This window comes from Taurulus bubalis (assembly GCF_910589615.1).
Source record: "Taurulus bubalis genome assembly, chromosome: 11".
Taxonomy (NCBI): domain Eukaryota; kingdom Metazoa; phylum Chordata; class Actinopteri; order Perciformes; family Cottidae; genus Taurulus; species Taurulus bubalis.
The window spans coordinates 15,515,973-15,535,352 of record NC_136599.1 but is presented as its reverse complement, the minus strand read 5'-3'; the positions used below and the strand labels follow the sequence as shown (position 1 = coordinate 15,535,352).

At 41.6% G+C, this 19,380-nt stretch overlaps 4 protein-coding genes across 4 annotated transcripts; all 4 read right to left on the bottom strand.

The window, feature by feature from the left end:
• Window positions 1-2,463, bottom strand: rpl10a (ribosomal protein L10a). The gene is made up of 6 exons (XM_079226268.1): window positions 2,427-2,463; window positions 1,942-2,013; window positions 1,769-1,849; window positions 941-1,089; window positions 680-852; window positions 1-219 (listed from the first exon to the last, which is right to left on the bottom strand). The coding sequence occupies exons 1-6, from the start codon at window positions 2,429-2,431 to the stop codon at window positions 49-51; spliced, it is 651 nt and encodes a 216-aa protein (XP_079082394.1). The 5' UTR covers window positions 2,432-2,463; the 3' UTR covers window positions 1-48.
• A 2,061-nt stretch (window positions 2,464-4,524) lies between these two features.
• Window positions 4,525-6,787, bottom strand: fance (FA complementation group E). The gene is made up of 9 exons (XM_079226662.1): window positions 6,233-6,787; window positions 6,002-6,046; window positions 5,872-5,928; window positions 5,633-5,776; window positions 5,434-5,557; window positions 5,153-5,228; window positions 4,980-5,046; window positions 4,757-4,882; window positions 4,525-4,666 (listed from the first exon to the last, which is right to left on the bottom strand). The coding sequence occupies exons 1-9, from the start codon at window positions 6,656-6,658 to the stop codon at window positions 4,562-4,564; spliced, it is 1,170 nt and encodes a 389-aa protein (XP_079082788.1). The 5' UTR covers window positions 6,659-6,787; the 3' UTR covers window positions 4,525-4,561.
• A 1,670-nt stretch (window positions 6,788-8,457) lies between these two features.
• Window positions 8,458-10,377, bottom strand: mkrn4 (makorin, ring finger protein, 4; the record flags this gene model as incomplete). The annotated part of the gene is made up of 6 exons (XM_079225814.1): window positions 8,458-8,589; window positions 8,674-8,773; window positions 9,265-9,372; window positions 9,466-9,716; window positions 10,024-10,172; window positions 10,299-10,377. The coding sequence occupies 6 exons, from the start codon at window positions 10,375-10,377 to the stop codon at window positions 8,458-8,460; spliced, it is 819 nt and encodes a 272-aa protein (XP_079081940.1).
• Window positions 10,378-12,694: 2,317 nt separating this feature from the next.
• On the bottom strand, window positions 12,695-17,182 carry ppardb (peroxisome proliferator-activated receptor delta b; the record flags this gene model as incomplete). The annotated part of the gene is made up of 7 exons (XM_079225813.1): window positions 12,695-13,695; window positions 14,337-14,580; window positions 14,676-14,882; window positions 15,124-15,326; window positions 15,888-16,026; window positions 16,141-16,292; window positions 16,861-17,182. 7 exons carry the CDS (start codon window positions 17,180-17,182, stop codon window positions 13,448-13,450), a joined length of 1,515 nt encoding a protein of 504 aa, XP_079081939.1. The 3' UTR covers window positions 12,695-13,447.
• Between the last annotated feature and the right edge of the window lie 2,198 nt (window positions 17,183-19,380).

The following is a 19,380-nucleotide window of genomic DNA, read 5'->3' as shown; positions in this document are numbered from 1 at the left end:
TGTTATTTTGGAGCGTCTCCACATTTTTATTATTAGAAAAGCTGTCTTTTAGTAGAGGCGTTGGGGTTTGCCCATGGTGCTCTTGACGTAGAGGGCACGCACGTTCTGCCAGTTCTTCTTCAGCAGAGACACAAGGAAGTTGACGGCGAGGTGGATGTTGTACACCAGCTCATCCTCCGTCATCTTCACGTGTCCTACAGCAACAGCCAGACACAGCACCTACAGCACAGTGAGGGTCATTAGAGTCAGGAAACCAACGGCCAGTCAAGTACAACTTCAACGTTCACAACAGTAAAATAACTATGGAGGCATCAACCCAATATTAGGTAGTCCAGGCAGTCTGAGCTTTGGTTATCTGTCGATATCGAGTACCGGACATATCCAGTTTTTAAATTCACGAGCTGTATGCCTCACTGTGTGGAAGTGAGGGTCATTTCTTTAGTGTGTACGGCAACATGAAAATATAACAAAAACATAGATGGTTTTACTGAATTGATGTACATTATTAAAATAATGAAGTGACACCAGTAACTTCAAATTAAGGAACAATTCAAAAGTAAACCTTTCAACTTGATCAAAATGTAAACAGCATACAAGTCAGTATCCGTGTCAATAAATCCCAAATAACCAGTGAGGTGCCATAGAGTTTCTTTTTATAGTCAAACATTGCCAAGCGTACCTTCTTCATCTGGAATTTGATGGTGGATTTGACCTCATCCACCTTGGTGTTCAGGTTCTCATTGTGGGTAAGCAGGGAGGGGAACTTGCCAGCCTTGTTCAGTCCAGGACCCAGGATACGAGGGATCTGCTTGATCAGAGACTCAGAGGCCAGGAAGGCATCGTACTTTTTGGCTGGAGGAAGTAGTGAGAAACGCTAATGTTACAAAAACAACAACCTGCAGGACTTCATTCAAATCAGGCGTTTGAAGTCACTTCGTACCGAGCTTCTTGACCATCTTCTTGTTCTTGTTGAGCTTCTTGAGAGCCTCGATGTCCATGTGTGGCAGCTCAGCAACTTTGGCTTCGTCACAATGCTGCTGGTCTCCCAGGACGCACACGGAGAATTTGGGCCTGGGGAGAGTCTTCAGCCTGCAGATTTACAAAACGGTTAAGAGATGCGGCTCACAAACCCACATCCAGCACGAGGGCATCAGTTGGCAGTAAGGCAGGGTATGGCTGAGCGTAAACATGCTCATAGTCTGCATTTACGGTGGCTCACATGTGCTCTTCTCTAATGCATACATCATGACATACAGGCCAATTAATTTATACTCATTCTGGTTTACAAATTCATTTGGTAAATCACATGGAAACTAGAAGTAATTCATTTTAGGAGGAAACATTTTCTCTTCTCAAAAGTCTCAAATACTCTGCCATCTCCAAATGACCCCGCCCTCATTTTACTATGTAATAGAAGACATCTTACCCATACCACCAGTGTGGCCGGTGTCCAGCTGACCTCTTTGGTTACATAATAATTGGTCGGCTAGAGGACATGAACCTAGCAGCTCAGCCACTCAAAGCCTCCCCTCATGTTTTAAGACCCAGGGTAGGGGTCCGTCTGCTTCACTTCCACCAGCCAGGCTGGGTCAGCTCAGTCAGACTACCCAGAGTACTTCTCCATGTCTGCCCCTGGCCTGTCTGGACTTTTGTCTTTCATTTTTAAAGATGTCAGCAACTAATTGCCACGTGACAGGCTGTTTATATCATCAGACAGGGCTGGAGGCGCACAGGGAAAAGGTCGGGTGAAACAGCAAAAAGGTCGAACCTGACTGTGCCGGAGAAACGCTTGTCCTTCTGGGGATCATAGTTTTTCAAGCTGATCTGCAGCTCCACAGACTCTGTGAACCTAAAAACAGACAAAGTTACACGTCGGCTCCCATTCATTCATCTCAAGGCACAAGTGTCACAGGTTTTAACAGCTCCCACACGTGAACTCACTTCCTTGATTTGGTCAGAGAGCCCTGCAGGACCTCCTTCACTGCTTCATACAACGTATCCCTTGAGACCTTACTGCAACATAAAAGGATATTAAGGCAATTATTAGTCGAACCGCTACCGAAAGCCCGCTACTTCCGTTGGACTACGGTGGGAACATCATCATCGCAAAATGGGTGGGAAGTAAAAAAAATGTTTAAATAAATATCATCTGAGAGAGCTAATATAGACATCGGATGCGAGATGGTTTCCTAAAACACACGTTAAACGTGTGGATGCCGGTGGATTGTATCTGGTGTCCTGACGTTACAGCCGCAGATGAGCCGGTGCGTCACGTCACGTTTAGCTTCATCAAACTACGAATAACTGCACTAAATACCACAACTTCAGCCAACAATAACAACACGTAAGTCTTAAACGATTATTACAGTACGTATAAATGTGGAAAGTTTATTTGTTTCACATATATTAGTTATCTTGAGCCTGACCTCATTTTTGCGGCTCGTCCCTCTCGACTCGCTACGTTGAAAAGAGAGAGCAGCCGGAAGTTACGCGCAATAAAAGCGTCCGTGTGATTACGTCATCAAAAAGCGCTGAGGACTGTTTTTTCTCTCCCAACTTTATTGAGAAAATTAAACACGTTCAATACATGGATTATATATGTTCCTGTTTTTATTATTTTTATTAAAAGAGTTGCAGTTAATCATCATAGTATAGATATATTTTGAACAAAATAATTTAAATTGTACAGCAAATAACATAATTTCAGAAAAAGTTAAAAACTAAAATCCTAAAGATCTGCTAATTTGAAATATCTAAATAATCTTTTTTTTGTCAACTACGTATTCAAGTTTGACATATTTGGATAGTCAAGTATTTTTTAAATATTCAGAAGTATAAAAGGAGGGTTGTCATTCAAGCCATATAATTTTATGAATAAACTAAAATATTAATCAAATTAAGTATGTAGGTTTTACCTGAATAGAAATGGGAATTGTTAAAAGTGAGTGATATATCAATCTTAGTCATGAGAGTATGATATATTTTTCTCTTTTTGAAAATATTTCCTCTAAAAATGAACATTAGAACAATCTAACGCATGTTCAATAGTGTCCCATTTTCACAAGAAGTGCATCTGCTGTTTACAGTTGTGAGGAAGTGACAGATATAAGCGTAGGCACAGGAGTACACACATCTATCTAAAATATAAAATAATGACTATGTATAATATTTAACTCTGTTGCTTAACTTGAATTTCTAATCCTTTCTAATTCCTTTAATTATTAAATACATATTTGCTGTATGAACATTATGACATGACAATATAGCCTGTGTGCGCTGTGCTCAACAAAATAAATGGACAAAAAAAGAGTTGATAACAATAATATCATGGCACCTTTCAAGAAGGCAGTGTAGTTCAGTGCTTTACAATAAAGTGATGAAACAAGAGAATCAATTAAAACGGGCAACAGAAACAAGATTGCAACACATCAAAGTTGAGAATAAAACAAAGGAAGAGTGAAACTTAATTAAAGGCAATGTTGAATAAAGGCATTACCAACCTACGTCTCTTAATTCCATGGTTAACAGTTTAAAAAAAAAGCTGCTGATTTTGTGTGATAGTTTTTATTTTAAAAGCAAAGGATCTAAGAGGCTGCGGGATTATAAAATGACAGAATTGGTAATGTAGGCGTGTCCCAAACCATTAGGATCCTTGTAAACAAATATAAGAATGTTAAAATCAATCCAATAAGATACTGGGAGCGAGTGAAGGTTCAAACTGGTGCAACACTCTTTTTTGTTCTAGTTCTACAAACTTGGTAGCAGAGTTCTGAATTGATTGTAGTTAATCAATGGATTATTTTTTTTAATATATGTGGAGAGCATTACAGTAGTTTAACCTACTTGAAATAAAATCATGACCGGGAATGGGAAGAATCTTGAGGTCCCTTTATGTAATATCTAGAATCAGTTTCACAGCTTTTGCACAAATGTTTTTTTTCTTTGTTTAGTTTTTCTGTACTCCTTTTTATTGTGTGCCTTTGGCACGTTGTTAAGATGAACTTCTTAGTTACTTGGTGGTCGAGGTGGAGATAATTAGAATCACAGCATAATACATAACCATGCACCATATTTTACAAGACATCAGTTTGTAAGTAAAATCTGAATCTACTATTGCTTTCAAATAATTGTATTGTGAACAATACAATTATGCATCTCTTAATTCCATGGTTAAAAAAAAAAAAGCTGTTGATTTTATTTGTGTGGTAGTTTGTATTTTAAAAGCAGAGGATTATAAAATGACAGAATTAGCAATGTAGTAGTGTGCTAAATCAAAAAAAAAAAAAAAAAAAAGCGTAAAAGGTACAATAATTCCCATTGAAATGTAGTGCAGTTGAGGTTTAAGGAACACTTAATGAAGTATTCAGCTCAAGGACCGTAACATTGCATGCAAGTACAGTTAAGTAAATGTATTTCTTATAGACACCTCGGGGGGGAATTGTGATCTTTTTCGTTGTCAACCTGGTGGGATAAGGTGCTTCATCGTCAAGTAAATATTGCCAAGAGCTGGACGAGAACTTATTCAAACTGTTTTATTAACATTTACTAGACAGAAGAAAATTCATGTGTGTGTGATTCTTTTCAAAGCAGCTTGGAGAGACTTTTTCAGGAAGGTCTCATTTTCTATCAGGCAGCCTTGCAGGGAGTGTTTGTGCGCAGCAGTCATCTGGAAAAACATTAAAACACATGCAGAAAGGTGAACACTATATTTCATCCACTGCTCTGCCATTGTGCATGACTTAATGTACAAACTTACATGACTGTTATATTTGGTGAGGACTGTTAGCATCATTTTGGCAAACTTCACAGACTTTGTGAATTGAGGACCCTGGCTGAGGAGCTGTTCGCTGAACTGTGTGAACAGTTCTTCACTGAAGTCAGGCTGAAAAAAACAGAAACAGGCAACTCAATAACAATGAATATTCGGACAACGTGGCCTTGGAGCACTTTCACCATGAATAAACACATTTTCCTCTTACCTTGGAGTCTAGCAAGCTGTGGATAATGGAGAGCACAGCCTCAGTCCAAGATATTTTGAATGTCATTCTAGGGGGGGTGGTAAAAACACTGCATAAACACTCAACTAATAACCATTCTGTGCTTATTTGACTTGTTTGGGCAGTAAATACATAATCTAAATGTTGGATCTTACTGAAGCACCAGCAGTCTGTAATGGGAATCCAGACAGCCTTCTATCAGTCTGTTTAGCAGCTCAGCCTGCGAGTTGCCTGAAAACAACGCAAAGTTCAAAATAGAGGATCAATTGCTGTTCTGGCCAAGAGGTGAGGAACAAGGTCAAACCTTCAAAGCATCCGTCCTGTTACTATGTACTTGAACCACTGGATCCATGCCAGCTGCTCTGTAACTGACTGAGCCCCCTGCAACGCTAATAACTGACAACTGCACCAAGTCGTAGCTTAACCTTTTCCTCACCCATGTTCTTTTCCTCTAGAACTGGTCCGATCAAAGCGTGGCATGTTGGTCTGGGATAGCGGCTACAGAGTGACGTCACGGCATTGACTAAACATCTGGAGGCCGGTTCTGACAACGATAGGACCTGCAGTAAAATTATATCCGGTCAGTCTCAAACACAGCAACACATTTTCTCTTTTTTGCATATCCAGTGATGGACCTTCTGCAGCAGGAGGCTCTTGATGAGTGTTGCTGCCGTGCTGTAGCTGAAGTCCAGAGCAGGAGCCAAAATACTGCTGCACAGGTTCGGCAGAGTTTGCTCCGGTAAGTCAGGCAAACTCAGCATGCTGCATAACACCTCCACCTAAAGAGAGGGTGAGACGTGAAATTAGACTTTTTATGGCCCATCAGCAAGCATCAGATTGGTCAAAATGGTATTTTTGAATTTCGAGGACATACTTGGCCGCGGTCACAGTCGTAAAACACTTTGAACACATCCATTGAGCTCTGGTCCCACTGCAGACGGACAATATAAATTATATTAACAAATGTGACTCAGTCCGTGCTGGTTTGAAGAAAGATTTCTTACCTCCGTCTGACTTTCCAGTAATTCTTTTATTTGAAGAACAGAGGCCTAAAAAAGAAAAGTTAGAAAAAAGTTGAGGTATTGTTACTAAACCCAACTTGTATGAAAAGTAATAGGTCTGATTAGTACAATAGATTTAATCACTTTGAAACTTATATTAAAATAATTGAGTTGTTAAATGATGTACATCTCAGTGAAGACTGAGTGTCTCTGCCGTAGAAGTATGGTCTGTACCTTTAAATGTTCAGGCAGGGTTTCACATGGACCGTCTGGTGCTGCCTGTAGTCCTTCACCAAGGGTTCCTGCTGGAGCCTCACTTTCAGTCTCTTTGGCGCTCTGTTCTTCCACATCGCAATGTTCACTACCACAGACGTCCATCTTCATCCGTTTACTCTGCAGTCCCGTTTCCTCACAATCAGAGTCGAGAGTGACAACGCTGCCCTTTCTTTTCCGTTGTGTCCCCAGCTCTGATGAACCACATGCATGTTCAGAATCAGCGTCTACTGTTGGACCGCTGAAGCACATGGCCCACCCTCCGGTCTCACCAGAACCAACCAAATGCTTTGACAGCACCGCGAGTCTCTGGCTGCACAGTGGAGTGTACACAGGGTGGTCAACGTGGGTCCCAATGGTTCTTTCAAGTTGTCTAACCAGAGCCATGACCCAGGGGCTTGGATGAGGGTCCTGGCTGAGGCATTTGAGAAGACGAAGAACAGTGTTCCGAGGAAGAACCGAGTGGACCAGATAGATGAAGGAGAGCAGGTTGTGTTTGAATAATGCTGGGAACAGGCATACCAGGGGTTTACTATAATAGGTGAGAGGGGACAAAATGGGTGTGAGGCATTGGGCTGTGACATAATAGTTGATGTCCACAATTTGTCTTAGGTTAGCACTTATGGTCTTAACTTAGGACATAACTATGACTTCTCAAACAAAAATGCATTCACTTGTTAGTTGCATACAGGCACAGTGGTAGGACAAATATGTCAAAGTAGTTAAGCACTTAAACAGCATATAGCAGTGGAAGTCCAGCATTCAAACCCCTACTTAGGGCAAACTGAAGTTTAAAAACACTGTTTAAGTAAAATCTTTTCCTCTGAAAAGCAGTGGAATATAAGTAGATAAAGTACCAATATCTGACAGATATGAAACAGCATGAAACCAGGGCTAACAAATGTGTGCACTGATTCTACATTGAAGGTTCCAGCACTTGTAAACCGTTGTTATAGCAACATCAATGTATTAGCTTTAGTGTTGCTCAAGTACAGTCTAGCAGAAATAAGGTTCCCAGTCCTAAAGAGACCGGGTGTCAGCGACCTTTACTCCCAAATGGGCCTTACACGTGTTTTACAGAAACCTAGTGCGGTTACTTGCACAGTCAGCGGCTGGGCTTCAGTCTGCGGAGAGGTCACTTCGTCTTGGCACAGGGTCTCCATGAAGTGAGACAGCGACATGTCCGGGTTGACTCGCTGCTGCCGGTGGAAGACGTCCAGAGCCCTGTGGGCACCGGAGGGTCCACACAGAAGCGACCGGACCAGCAGCTTCGCCTGTCCGTCAAACCGACTCAGAAACATCCCGGCCTAAAGAACCGCTACAAGCCTCACCACCTGCCTGCACCGCCAAGTTTTGTTGACATGTCTTCTTCGCGGATGTCATTTCACGAAGTTTGTGCGTCAAACCGCCACCTAGTGGTGAAACTCAGGAGCAACAAATTCTGGCCCCTCAGAGCAAATCTTATAACTTTGAAATGTAAATAAAAACAATACCTTTTCAGTTAGACAAAATGTGAAGCAATGTTTTATTTTTACAACTTTTTTTAAAAGAAATAAAAACTTACATTTCATATTCTTGCCAAAACTAGGAAAAGGTTTCTCATGACATTTATCAGTAGTGGACATTAGCAAGAAGGGGGTACAGCATACTTTTTATCTAAAGACAATTAAAACTATCATCCACACACTTTAAAAAGATCAAAATGTTGCAAATTTCTAGGAGAGAAGTCGGAATTGAGCACTCCTATTAGAGGTTATAGGAAAATTAACAACTTGCAACATGTTTGAAGCACTATGGCCACAGGAGCAAAATAAATCCAAACTAGAAGGGCCACAATATCACTAGGCAGAAGGGTCACATCTGGTTTGCTTCCATCTAGAACAGGAGCAGATAACAATGCGCCACAGAGAGCCAAGTGTACACAAACTCATTACCTAACAAACTGCATCAGGTGAATTCACAAGTTAGTCCCCCTCAGGTTGAAGGAGTGCTAGTTTGTAAAATCACCTGCTGTAGTGAAACTAATTAAAAACCAACACACAATGGTGCATGGTTGACATCATGGATCTTGTTCAAGTGAATAATTCAATACTGACAAGAGTCAAACAGCCTTGTATTTTTCTGGGGGTAATTGTATAATTAAGACCCCATGCAGTGGTTTCAGGAACCGACAAGACGGAAAAGGCTCAGGCACCATACTCTTCAGATAGATAAAAGGGGAGGCCAACATCGTCATCGTCTTCGTCCCCGAGAAGGGTCATGGCTATGAAAAGATTAAGTAGGTCGACACCATCGTAGTCTTCATCTTCTTTATAATACTGTTTAGCAAGAAACAAATGTAAGGGAAGAGTAAACACATACCGGTGGTGAGAGCTGGAGAACATAACATCAATTATATTTACCGGAAATGACCCGTAAGCGGTAGGTTTGTCATGCCGATAAAGGCACTCCGTTTTGAAGGGGCAGCGTCTGTACCGGGTGTAGTAAGTGCAACTTTTCAGACTAGAGTTGCGAGACAAGACAGAAGAGGGAGGTTTCAGTTGCATGTGGTCATTTCTCAAAACAAAATTGCAAGACCAATGCTGGCTGATGCTTTGAAATCCAATCAGGGCAAGCCCCTGAGAAATGAGTCACATGTACCATCGTTGCTTTACACCTTAAGAATGATCCCTTCTCATTATGGATAGTAAGAAACGCGTCTGGCTTCAGACAGATTTATTTTAGACCATCTTCATTTATGGAATTTGAAAACTATTAAATACTCTGAGTTTCAGATCAGAACCAAGTTTTGTCCCTCAACACAAAAGCATGAACACTGCCGAGTTCTGAAGTTAAAGAGCGAATAAAAGCAGGACATGGACGGAGTGTCATATTGAGACTGATTTGTCATATACACGTGACAATCAGTCCGACATGGACATTTAAAAAGGCCAGTAGCGTTAGACCCAGCTGTACGTTTAGTGCCATAATCAAAACTGAATCTCACAACATACCGGAATTTCTCTTTGAAGGCAGCAATTACGCTTTCCTTCGCTTGTCCTTCAACCCAGCGTGCGCTTGGCATGTAAAAGGCCGACCGCACGCGACAATGTGGGCAGCTCCTGAGGAATTATCATTAAACACCAATGTCAAGTCAAATCCTTTACACGTGTTGTAAGATGCAGTTAATATGACAATATGTTACTTAAACTTACTTCACTACCTCTGGACTGAGGTCTTTTGTTTTCCTCCAGGTCATGATGCATTGTAAACAGAAGGCGTGATTGCAGTTGGGCAAGATTCCAAAAACAGGGTTCCTTGGATCCGTGTTTTCATATACAATGTCCATGCAGATGCCACAGGTCACACTTTTAATCTGGGGGAAGGCCGCCGTTTTCTCGAGATTCCCTTGGGAACTGAAGGCTGCAGCAGCTGCACCATCCTCCATTGTCTCATTGGAAGTCTCCTTGACACAGAAACTTGAAAGTCAGTACAAGTAGAGTTCAACTTTGTTTGAGTTACTAATACGGCCTGTATAAAGAACACATAATTAGGCAAACCTGCTCATTTCTTCCATCACATGCTTGAGCAATTTCTGAGCTATGGAGTGATTCCCAAGAAGCGCTGTCAGTATCTGTAAAGAAAAAGTAATTAGTGTGGAGAACTGCCAACCAAGATCAGTGTCATCTATGAAAACAGCCAATACCTTGGGATTGTTCCTCAGCAATATCGGCAGTCGGGAGTCTAATGCCGTGTTGAGGATTTGAGATAACCGGCAACTGTGATCTGTTGCATTCCTGCCTGGACAGAAGCTCGGCCTGCAGAAGAGCAGGCTCGGACCCTCTTCTGCCAGGTGGACCGTAAGCCACTCTAGAGGAAACCGTAGGCACTGAACCTCTTCTTCCAGCAACCGCTGTGTCAACTTCAGGTTGACGGACATGGAGATACCTAGCAGGGGAAAAATATTAAATATCCAAAGTAATGTGTGCAGGACATATTCCCTCATTTAATTACATGCAACTGAGGGATGTGCCAATAGAAAGCGTACCTGCAGTTGTCACCATACCAGCATCCACCTTTCCGAAAGTACCTACATATTTCGGATGGTGGTATAACTGGCAAGTCATGTCGGTAACTACATCTTGAACCAAATCTGCAAAAGCCATTTGCGAAACGCCTGTAATGAAAGAGGAGAATGAACTTCTACCATGCAACGTTAGAAACAAAAGCAGCATATTTTTACATAACTGCAGGTCGATTCAATGCATATGTGCATAATTCATTTTTTAAAGTGTGAGGGTTGGTTAGCCTCACTGGTGTCAAAATATAAGACCTCTGCTTTTAGGCCCCAAGTTGGTCAAGGCATCGAGTTGTAAAGTTAACTTGAAAGTCTTAGTGTTGTCTCCCGTGAGTAAAATCGAATATTTAGAAACAGTTACCAAAGCCGAACATCACACGAAAAAAAGCATGTAACAGCTAACCTAAATGAATGAAGACACAAGTAAATGCATTTAAGACCAGTTAGTGGATCTAGAAATTACATCCAGGAGTCCGGGGCGCTAAAGACAGAACTTTTGAGCGATCGTTTGAACGACTACACCGGTTAACGTTTAGGCTAATGTTAACTTGTGTTCTACGAAATGACACTAACGTTACATACAAATATATACACAAATTAGTTAGCGTTCATTTAGTAAGTCATGTCCAGAGAGTTTAATTAATGATGTCCATGTTAAATGTAAGCAACAGCTGAAGCACGGGGCTGTCAACGAGCGGTGGTGTTGCCGTTAAACAACGTCAACTGTCAACAAGGACGCTCAACTGCTTCCTTGATACCTGTCGTTTCTAATGACTCCACGCAAACGCTCTCAAACACAAACAAATAATTAATGCTTGTTTTATCATCAACTAGCTTAAGCTATTTCAATCGGTTACAGTCCCTCTTTCCGCTACAACGTACACCTTTTAGTGCGACAGCGGTTGAAAGTAGCTACGCTTCTCGGTGGAAATAACAGACAAGTCAGTAACGTTTCTCCAGATCAGAGCAGCCACTTCCCCATTATTTCGTTCACTTTAATGGGATTATAAACAAACAACCACCGCTTACCTGCAGATACTTCCATCCGGGACAGCGTCCATCCTCCGTGTCCTTACAGCATGCCGCCAAATACTCTCCATCTCACGGTCTAAATAGCCGGCAGCCGGTCCCTCGTCCCAATTAGCCGAGCAACGAGCCAATAGGAACGTGACGTTGACGTTTGTACATGACGCGTTCAAAGGCCTCTTAATTAGTCGGAACCAGCCCAACGTGTAATTGGTGATGTTAATCACACCAGCCGTGTGTTGGACATGCATCTGTCTCTCTTTAGAAATAAGTAGAACATCAGCGGTATTTCTAATGAATTTTATCAGTGAGATGTAACTAGACGAGATCTGCAGATGTTTTACACGTGACTGTAAGGACGAAATTATTTCAAGTCTTATTCTGAGAACATGTATGTCAATCCCAATCACTTAGACAGACATAGAGGTAGTTTACATCAACTTTTTGGTGTACTTTCTCGCTTTATCCATCCACACCCGTTTGCTACCGCACATCAGCCAATATATATCAAATTTGCAAGTGTATCAATAGCAAGAATTAAGGCAACTATAACAAATGTCAGCGATAAGATGAAACAGTGGAATAATGTCAAAGATCATACATTAGAGGTAGATGAGGTACATTAGAGGGATCAAGACAGATTAAGAGCACAAGAGGAGATTTCTGAAGGTGGCCTGTGCGCACCAGAGCTGTCATGCTGAAGTCCATTCTGAGTGAAAACAGTGGGGGGGGGAAAAGTCCTACAGAATCTGAGGGGAAGGAAAACAGCTGGAAACTTATGATTCTTGGCTACAGTACTGAAAGGCTGTTACACACTTTGTGGCTCTCCTAACAAGACAAATCCGTACACAAAGAGGGTGGTGATCTAGGACTGTGGTTATATCTTGTATAAATACATGAGTGCTGGATGCTGATTTCTTATCATCAATGTTCCCAATAATGACAATGTGGTACATTTCGCTGGTTTTAGGTCAATCCTGCTAAGGCGTGAAATCCCAATTCCTTCTCAAGGAAACGTTTGTTGGTATGCTCAACAATATATTTGGAACAACCTAAACTAAACAGGCAAGCATGTAATATGAAAAAACACTTAATAAGTAAAACAAGATGATAATTCATGTTTTGCCCTTACAAATATGATTAACAATTACAAATAATTAGTAACATAATTACATAAACTACCCTTAAAATGGCAAATTAATGATCATTTGCAGAGAAAAAACATGGGGTCCCTTGAACTTTAATGGGTTATGTGTTTATAGTGTCAGTTTAGAGACAAAATCTGTGCAGCATAGTCCATTAGTTACCACTTGGGTAGATTGCTTAGGACAAAACCTGTATAACTTGGATCTCCATATTTATTGAAAAATTAAAACGGTATTGCACAGACAGCTGCTTTGAGAGAGCTCTACACTGCTGGAGCCAGCCCAGTTCGTGTTCAATTAACCAAATGGCAAAGTAGCGGTCATTGATGATGGTGATGGTGATGATGATGATGATGATGATGAAAACAAAAACCAATTTGTGCACCTTCAGCTTTACCAAAAGTCTGAGAACAATCACTCTATCAAAGACAATGGCATCATAAGAAACTCTTGCACAGTACAAACCTTACGGCTCTTTTATATTTCAACTATGCCATTGGTGTAAGAACCTGAAATTCTTTCCCTTCACAAACACAGAGCCGAGGGGAGTGAGGAGCAACTCTCTAAAATCTGCTCTGGGGTCAGCTTTGCTATTAGAATGTAACAGGAGCAGCCTCGGTGAGAAAACAAATCATTCTCTCTGTTAAGTGACCGTTGTGGGAAACTAGGACTTTCAGCAAATGATTCCAGATGCTCATCTCTCTCTCACACACTCACACTCACACTCACACACACACACACACACACACACATAACTGTGCTGAGGGTATTGCTGACATTAAGAAGACTTTCCTGATTGTGTTAGCTCTGCCACGTCACTTTGCCTCATCTGCACGTTAAAATCCATGCCAGTACGTGGAACAGTGCTTGTACTGAATGCAGTGTAGTATCATGAATGTAAATTCAGTCTGTAACAGTATTGCTAAAAGCAGTCTGTGCTGGGGAATACTAATACATGTCTTTGTAGATCTCCTGTAGTAGAGGGTGGAGCGAAGTCTCCGCCTCTGTCTTTTTGATCTTTTGGACAAGCTGAACGTTCTCAGTAACTAGCTGACGAAGGTCGGCCATCTTCTGGAGCAGCTTGGGGAAGAGGTAGGCTGAGTCAGAGTGGTTTGCTTGTAGGTGGAGGTCCAGGGCCTGGAGGATGTTGTCCTGACTCTGCTCCACCTGTCTTACGTTCATTAGGCCGGGACGATCTGAAGAAGAACAAGAAATGACGGACACCTTATGATGAGTCATAATTTACGCAAAGCAAACATATATACGGTTTCTGCGGGGTTCACCAAGTTACATAAAAAAAAAATTATTCCTTTCTAATGACACGTACAAAGCAATTTAACAACTGTTTCAAAACCCTACAGACCAAAGTATGAAGGAAAACCAAAAGGGACAAAATGGGTGAGAACATATATTTTTGTAGAAGTATATAGAAATAATTTCAGAAGATATCATTCATAGAATAATGCAACCTGGACCCAGCATGCATTGTTGGATTAACCAATTAAAAAAAAATTAATTCCTTTAAATTGATGTATTTGACTTGAAAGTTAACATTGATTGAGTCGAACAGCGCCTTAGCAACGACAGTGTCTGCTTCAGGTCTTATGGTGCTTTCTTCCAACAGCCCGCAAAGGAAAAATAAAAATGTTAAGACTGAGAAAATATTTAAGATGTTTTTAAATAAAGTGTCAGGTGGTTTTAGACCCTTTTCAGACATTTTTTGAGGACACTATTAATGTAATACGTTTGAAGACTTCTCAAGACCAGCAGATACCTTGAACATAACAAAAAGCAAATATGACATTCTTCATACTTCACCAGAAAAATTAAATCTCACCTCCACAGAGAATAATGGCAGCAACAAACAGGGCCAGGTCACTGTCATCCAGCTCCAGAGCATTAAACTTGACAGCAAACTCAAACTTGGGCTCCATGATCTCACTGAAGGGCTTTCTTAAGCTGCGCAGGAACTCCCTGGTCACAAAGCCTTTACCATTGGCCACCAACAGTCCATCTTTGTTCATGAGAGAGGGCAGCATGGCAAAAATAGCCTCATGCACACCATACTTCAGCAAAGTCACCTGGAGAGAACACACAGACAATTGTACATTAGTGCCTACAATAAACAGCCACATCTACATAAGCTTACTGTGGAGCACAGTAGACGGCCATTCACCTGGTCATTAAGGTAGAGGTCCACAAACCCTGGAATGCTCTTGGCAAACTCAGTGAGCTCTCGCACCGTCTCAACGGTGGTGCATTGGCAGCGGTAGAACACATGAACCCCAATCTCCTTGGTAAGGGGCGCACCTTGAATCAGCTGGCTCCAGACCAAACCACCTTCTGCCTTCCAGAGTGTGTCCATGTCATAGATCACAAACGGCTAAACAGAAGACAAGAATCAATGTCTAGCGGATTAGCATAAAACACAAGAATGCATTATATATATCAACGGCTAGTTTGTAGTTATCTTACATATTTTCAGACTAGGCTTAAAACCAGAAAACGTCTGACTGATTAAAACAATAGAGTATGGAGTTAAGGGTCAGAGTCCCAGTTCCCTATTTCCATATATTAATATATCTGTAAAACCAGTACTAAGCTGTTCTAAGAATATAACGTACCGAGGTGCTGCTGGTTTTTCCCGACAGGATGCTGCGGGCCCTCTTCTTGGTCATAACGAGGTTTTTCAGGTAGGCTGCGTTGACTTGTTTGGCCAAGGTCTTCAGGTCTGAGCCACCTGGTTTGCTCAGGTTAATTTCTTCAGCAAGCAGGCCTGCCACCAGCTTCTTCCTCTCCGCCTCAGGCATACGTCCATATCGGATCGCTGAGCAAACACACACACACACACACACATGCTGGTCTTATTTTGAGCGAATATTTCAGGAGTAAATCCCTAAGCATGGATTCTGAAGGCTTTTTTCTTTTTGGAACCGGTTCCTAGTTAGCAAAACACTTTTGTAAATACAACATTGAGTCCTTATTCTTAATTCGCCATCACCTCAATAATACCAGAGAAACATGTTTTAAAAGTGCATGAGACTACAGAAAAAAATGGTTATTGTTTTCTCTTGCACAAACACATTTTACTCTTCAAGCATTTATCAATGCCAATCAATAACAAGTTAACATCCACTGGAGCTTGAGGTTCCCTGTCACCTCCCCCCAAACAGAACTAACAAAACAATATGTGAAAAAATGCCAAAGGAGATTAGCAATGAATTGAAATAATTGAGCAGGTTTCTTATCAGCTATAGATTGAATCCAATTCTTAAAAAGTAAACTATTCTCAGTAACTTACATTGACATTCAAGTCATGGAATTGTAAAGTTATTTTAATCATTTTAAATAACATTTAAATTATGGATAGGGTTATTTTTGCTCTCACCATCATGCGACATTCCCAAAGACAGGCACTTCTGAAAGCGACAATATTGGCACTTGTTACGATTCTTCTTCTGAATCTTGCAGGAACGCTCACAGCGATCATATTCCAGTTTCATTCGCACGGTTCGACGGAAAAAGCCCTGAGTGAGAAACAAAGCAACTGGTTCAGCAACTCATATGAGATGGTACAAAACTGCTCTTATCGAGCTTTGTAATCTTACTTGGCTATTCTGTTGTGATGCACACTGTATTACCTTGCAACCCTCACAGGCATGCACCCCATAGTGAAAGCCAGAGGCCTTGTCCCCGCAGACCTTACACTCCACGCTGATCCCAGACCCTGTGCTGTCTCCCTGGCCAAGACGCAGCTGTTCTGACAGCGAGGGTGACGAGGTATGAGACAGGTCTGAAAAAAAGAAAAAGCATGAATATTGACGTGGCAATCTCGAAGATTTTCAGTGGAAGAAATGACTGTGAAGTCATTCGAGGTAGCACAATGGTGATTGAGCCTCTTGGCCACTGTTGAAAATATTGCAAGATGTATATATATCATAAACTGGGTATCTGTGGTGACATTCCTGAAAAAAATCCCCCGCTGTAAAACATTTTTTCTCCATTGTGAACACACCAAAAATGGAACTATGCATATAATTTGAATTTGAACAGCCTGTTCACCCTGCTGCCATCTGGCAAGCGTTACTGAAGTATCCACTGCTATGCCAGCAGACTTTAGAGCAGCTTCTTTCCTCAAGCTTTAAGACACCTAAATGTATCCTTAGTTTTTCTAAATTAGCAAAATGGGACCTAAAGAATTAACTTATAGCCCATTGTTTTCACTCAAATTGAAATTCTCAATCAACCAGGACTAAATTATTTTAAGGATTGCTACTTTAAGGATTGCTCTGTCATTCAATTATGTCTTGCACCATTTCCAATGACTTTTCACAAAGCAAGTCATGAAATACAAGTTTTACCTGTGTAGGTGGAACCTGCACTGCTGTTTCGCTTGCTGTGATTGTTTTCCTCCTTATCCAGACTCTCTTTCTCTTTTTTCTTCTGGTCCCCTTTCAGGCCTTTAGAGGGAGGAACTACCTCCTTCTCCTCTTCATCCTCACTTCCCTTGGCCTTCAACTCTTGCAGGTCTGTCAGTTCTGACACACTTGTCGCCCCACAGCTGTCTGAACCTCCAAACTCTCCCTTGGGTAGCGTCCACCTGACATCAGCTGAGTCCTGGGGGGATTTGGGCTTGCTGTGGCCGTTCACCCTGTCGTGCTGGTCTTCACCCTCTGCTTCCATGGTTGCCGTTTAAGCTGTCTCAGCGGCTCCCCTCCTGTCACGTTGCCATCATAGTTCCACTATTGAAGAATAGAATACTTTGTTTTAAATAAGCAATATTATAATCAAATGAATAATGTAAATGTAATATGTGGATATCATACGAAACAAGAATGACCACATCAGTGTAAACTGGCCTTACAAGTCCACGTCATCTACCTAGCTATTACATCCAGCATGTGAGTGGTTAACAGTCCAAGACCAGTGACCACTCACAGCCAAACTGAGCATTACTCATCAAAACAAGTTGTGGTGCAGAAATGCTCCCCTTAAAGTCAGTTTTTCATACAAGCACATTAATAAAAATGCATATTTAGTTTGGCTATTTAGCTTTAGGTTAGTTAGACATTTATAACTGAAATAAGTGTGACTCTTTGACAGTGTGTTTATTGAGGTTCCCTTTCCGTCCATTACTACTGGTTGTGTTTTTGAGCAGCCTGATGTGTGCTTGATAGTACGGTAATAGGCTTATGACATGACATACACACACTGTCATACACACACTGTGTAGGCACGCATGGATTACCTACTAACTAGGCAATATGAATAGCCAAGAAGGGGACTCATACATGCACTAAAAGTTCACATTTTGAATGAAAATTAATGTGAATACCTTAGCATGGAGGGATATCTATTAAATCCTCTAGTATGGTACATGTTATTGATATATCAATACGATATAATACATTGTCTGTCAAATTAATTGAGAACCGCAAAAATAATCATTATAGCCAATCAATAATGTTTATTTAGTGCTAATGCAGCAAATCTAATAGTTAACAGATGAAGGCACTTTAAAGATCACATGAAAATCTATTATAGCCACGAAGCAGGCCGGCTCATTGGTTAGAAACATGCACACACAATGGTCTTCCACCCTTTCTTACTAATTTTTCTAGGATCAAATCAAAATTACAAAAAGTACCCATCTCCACGACAATAGACGGCCCACCACCCAATAGTACTCAGCTAGCCACAACGTTTGGACTGACAAGTGTGTGTCCTAAACATGCAGTCTGTTTTCCGCTATCTTAAAAAGTAAACTTTGTCTCTATTGCCGCCAGGAGACATCTGTATTATTGTTTGCCTCATTTCCCTGGTAGGGTGCACAGTGTACTTGGGTGCTAAGGGGACAGGGTGCATGCACTATGTACACATTGAGCAGTGTTGATCGCTAGTCGAGGGCAGTAGGGGAGAGGGCTTTGATGGTGAGGGTTAAATATTTGCCCTGCGGCCCCCTAGTGGATTAATCTGAGCATGAATGTAACGTTAGCTGCGCCCGGACAAATCCACGGTGTGTACTTATAACAAATTAACCATTGTTGATTATTAATATCGTTATTAAATGATGGCCCAAAGCGTCAGAAAGTATACACTTTGCTTTCATGAGGTTTAGGGATCAAACCCCTCAGATTGGGGCTGTTTGGGCTTGTCGTCCAGCAGACAACCTGTCACACTAGTTCTCCGAAATATCTTCCAACGCTGCTGATAATGACAGGACTGTAACTGGATACAGGCGTTTGAAACAAGAAAAGTCGGCAAAGTCATCAACATGGCCACTGTCAAACTTTTCAACTCGTGTGAACACAATTTTAAACGTGTAAAAACGTGTCCGCAGCCTGTCGGTCGGCCGTCGAGGAGACTGGTCTCGACCGCAGCTAGTTAGGTTAGCTACTAACCTTGACTACTCGCGTTAGCTGCTAGCTGACCCACATTCCCGGGGTTGCCTTTAAATAACGCGAGCACACTGAACGAGTTGGCTTACCTCTCCCAATACTGCCGCTGGTTCAGGACGCGTTTAGGAGAAAGGGCCTAAAATAAACATGTAGCGAGCACAGTCCCGTCCGGCATCGATCGGCTGTTGACAAGTTGTGTGAAGTCCCAGCAGCAGGAGTGAGCTAGCAGCGGGAGCTAACGTCAGACTAGGAGGGTTAACTTAAGACTCGGGCCTTCGTGTCGCTGACAAACCGCTGAGCTCGAGAGAGAGAAGGAAGGAAAACACTTTGAACACTTTAGTTCGCTCTCATATCACATGCAGATAAGCATAGTGAACTAATAATCCCTTCCCGACTCTCTTCTTGTTGTTCCTAGCTTTGCTTTGCTTCACCCCCTCTCTCCTCCTCCTCCTCCTCCTCCTCCATCGTCACATGCCAGGACAA

Bases quoted from the DNA above. Each gene is read 5' to 3' on its own strand.
- rpl10a (XM_079226268.1), bottom strand. The intron at 1,090-1,768 runs GTTCGACCTTTT...GTAAATCTGCAG, and splicing joins CGTTTCTCCGGCACAGTCAG to GCTGAAGACTCTCCCCAGGC. The intron at 853-940 runs GTACGAAGTGAC...TACTTCCTCCAG, and splicing joins GAAGATGGTCAAGAAGCTCG to CCAAAAAGTACGATGCCTTC.
- fance (XM_079226662.1), bottom strand. From the start codon at position 6,658: ATGGCTCTGGTTAGACAACTTGAAAGAACCATTGGGACCCACGTTGAC. The intron at 5,777-5,871 runs GTATGTCCTCGA...CCCTCTCTTTAG, and splicing joins ACGACTGTGACCGCGGCCAA to GTGGAGGTGTTATGCAGCAT. The intron at 4,883-4,979 runs GTAAGAGGAAAA...TGTTTTTTTCAG, and splicing joins ACAGCTTGCTAGACTCCAAG to CCTGACTTCAGTGAAGAACT.